This window comes from Anneissia japonica, unplaced genomic scaffold, assembly GCF_011630105.1.
Source record: "Anneissia japonica isolate Jap-2015-1 unplaced genomic scaffold, ASM1163010v1 scaffold54711_len1196_cov118, whole genome shotgun sequence".
Classification (NCBI taxonomy): Eukaryota; Metazoa; Echinodermata; class Crinoidea; order Comatulida; family Comatulidae; genus Anneissia; species Anneissia japonica.
In genome coordinates this window covers 1-1,172 of record NW_022756677.1, presented here as the reverse complement: position 1 = coordinate 1,172, position 1,172 = coordinate 1, and the positions used below count along the sequence as shown (strand labels likewise).

The 1,172-nt window shown below is 48.7% G+C and overlaps 1 protein-coding gene across 1 annotated transcript; it reads right to left on the bottom strand.

Annotated features, from left to right (window-relative positions):
- Window positions 1–393: 393 nt before the first annotated feature.
- LOC117124314 (TNF receptor-associated factor 3-like) lies at window positions 394–1,127 on the bottom strand. Its single transcript, XM_033270502.1, has 2 exons — window positions 909–1,127; window positions 394–819 (listed from the first exon to the last, which is right to left on the bottom strand). The coding sequence occupies exons 1-2, from the start codon at window positions 1,125–1,127 to the stop codon at window positions 394–396; spliced, it is 645 nt and encodes a 214-aa protein (XP_033126393.1).
- Between the last annotated feature and the right edge of the window lie 45 nt (window positions 1,128–1,172).

Here is a 1,172-nt window from a genome sequence, read left to right as displayed (position 1 = left end):
CTCGTTGATCGTTTTCGACTGTCTCTGTATTGCCTCGTCGCTTATATTAGGTGGAGAAACGGAAAGTCGATGACGTGCGTACTACGTCATCTAACTTGCTGTGACGTCAAACGTACAGACCTGTCGTGTCGACGATCATCTTCAGAAACATGGTGTCGTCTTTGACGTAAACGGGATTTTTCAGGATGTCCTGATAAACGAAGAGAGGGCATCTGGAAGCTATGTTCATGTCGCCAGTCGGTCTTTTGAAGCTGCTGCTTCGAGTGTCGAGCAGCAGCATCGTCACCTTTTGATCGAACGGCCATTTAGTAGGGCGTCGTAGTCTCCTTTCATGACGACGAAGAACATGGAAACGTGCGTCCCTTTGCCCATTCCGTCGCCGTTCAGATAGATTCAGGCGCACATCTGGTATCCGAACCGACCGGCGTAGAAGGGTTGGCTGTAAAGGGACACGATTTTGCCGCTGTCCGCTTCCTGCTTCTTCATACGCACGGAATTTATCTTCCACATCAGCACGCCGTCGTAGCTGGCTGTTTCCAGAATCTGAAAACGCAAATTCTGTTCCGACAGCTGTGCGGATTGGATGTCCATTTCCTTCTGCATGTTGGAAATCTGTTGTTGTGCGGGTCCGCGGAGTATTCCTCCTCTTCTTCCCCCGGTTCCACCGATGGCTCCCATTTCTTCCACCTTCTTTATCAACGCTGTCGTCGATCCGTGCAACGAATCGACCGTCCGTCGGATGTTTTCGTTCGCTTTTCTGTCTTTCTTCGCCGTATTTTCCAAAGTTTCAATATTGTCCGCCTGCCCCGCCAGTAGTTTCTGAAACGAAAGAGAAAAACATTTCATTAAAATTTTCAAGCGATTCGAGGCTAAAGAAAAACAAATAATAAATATTATGCTGCGGTTACCTTCAATTTACCGAGACGATCGTCTTTCGATTTATGCGTCAGCTTGATGGATGCTATCTGCTTCGCAAGTTCTTCGTTTTTCTGTTGGTCCGCTTCCACCCGACTTTTCAGTTCGTCGACCCGGCCCAATTTTCGAAGTTGGATGTCCATCTGACTTTTCAGTTCGGCGACTTTGCTAACGGCTCCGGACAACTCGGCTGTTAACCGCGCTACCGCCATCACGGTCATGTCGAGATGGTTTTGGACTCCCTCTTCAGCATGCTT

Bases quoted from the DNA above. Each gene is read 5' to 3' on its own strand.
- LOC117124314 (XM_033270502.1), bottom strand. From the start codon at position 1,127: ATGGCGGTAGCGCGGTTAACAGCCGAGTTGTCCGGAGCCGTTAGCAAA. The intron at 820-908 runs GTAACCGCAGCA...CTTTCGTTTCAG, and splicing joins ATCGTCTCGGTAAATTGAAG to AAACTACTGGCGGGGCAGGC.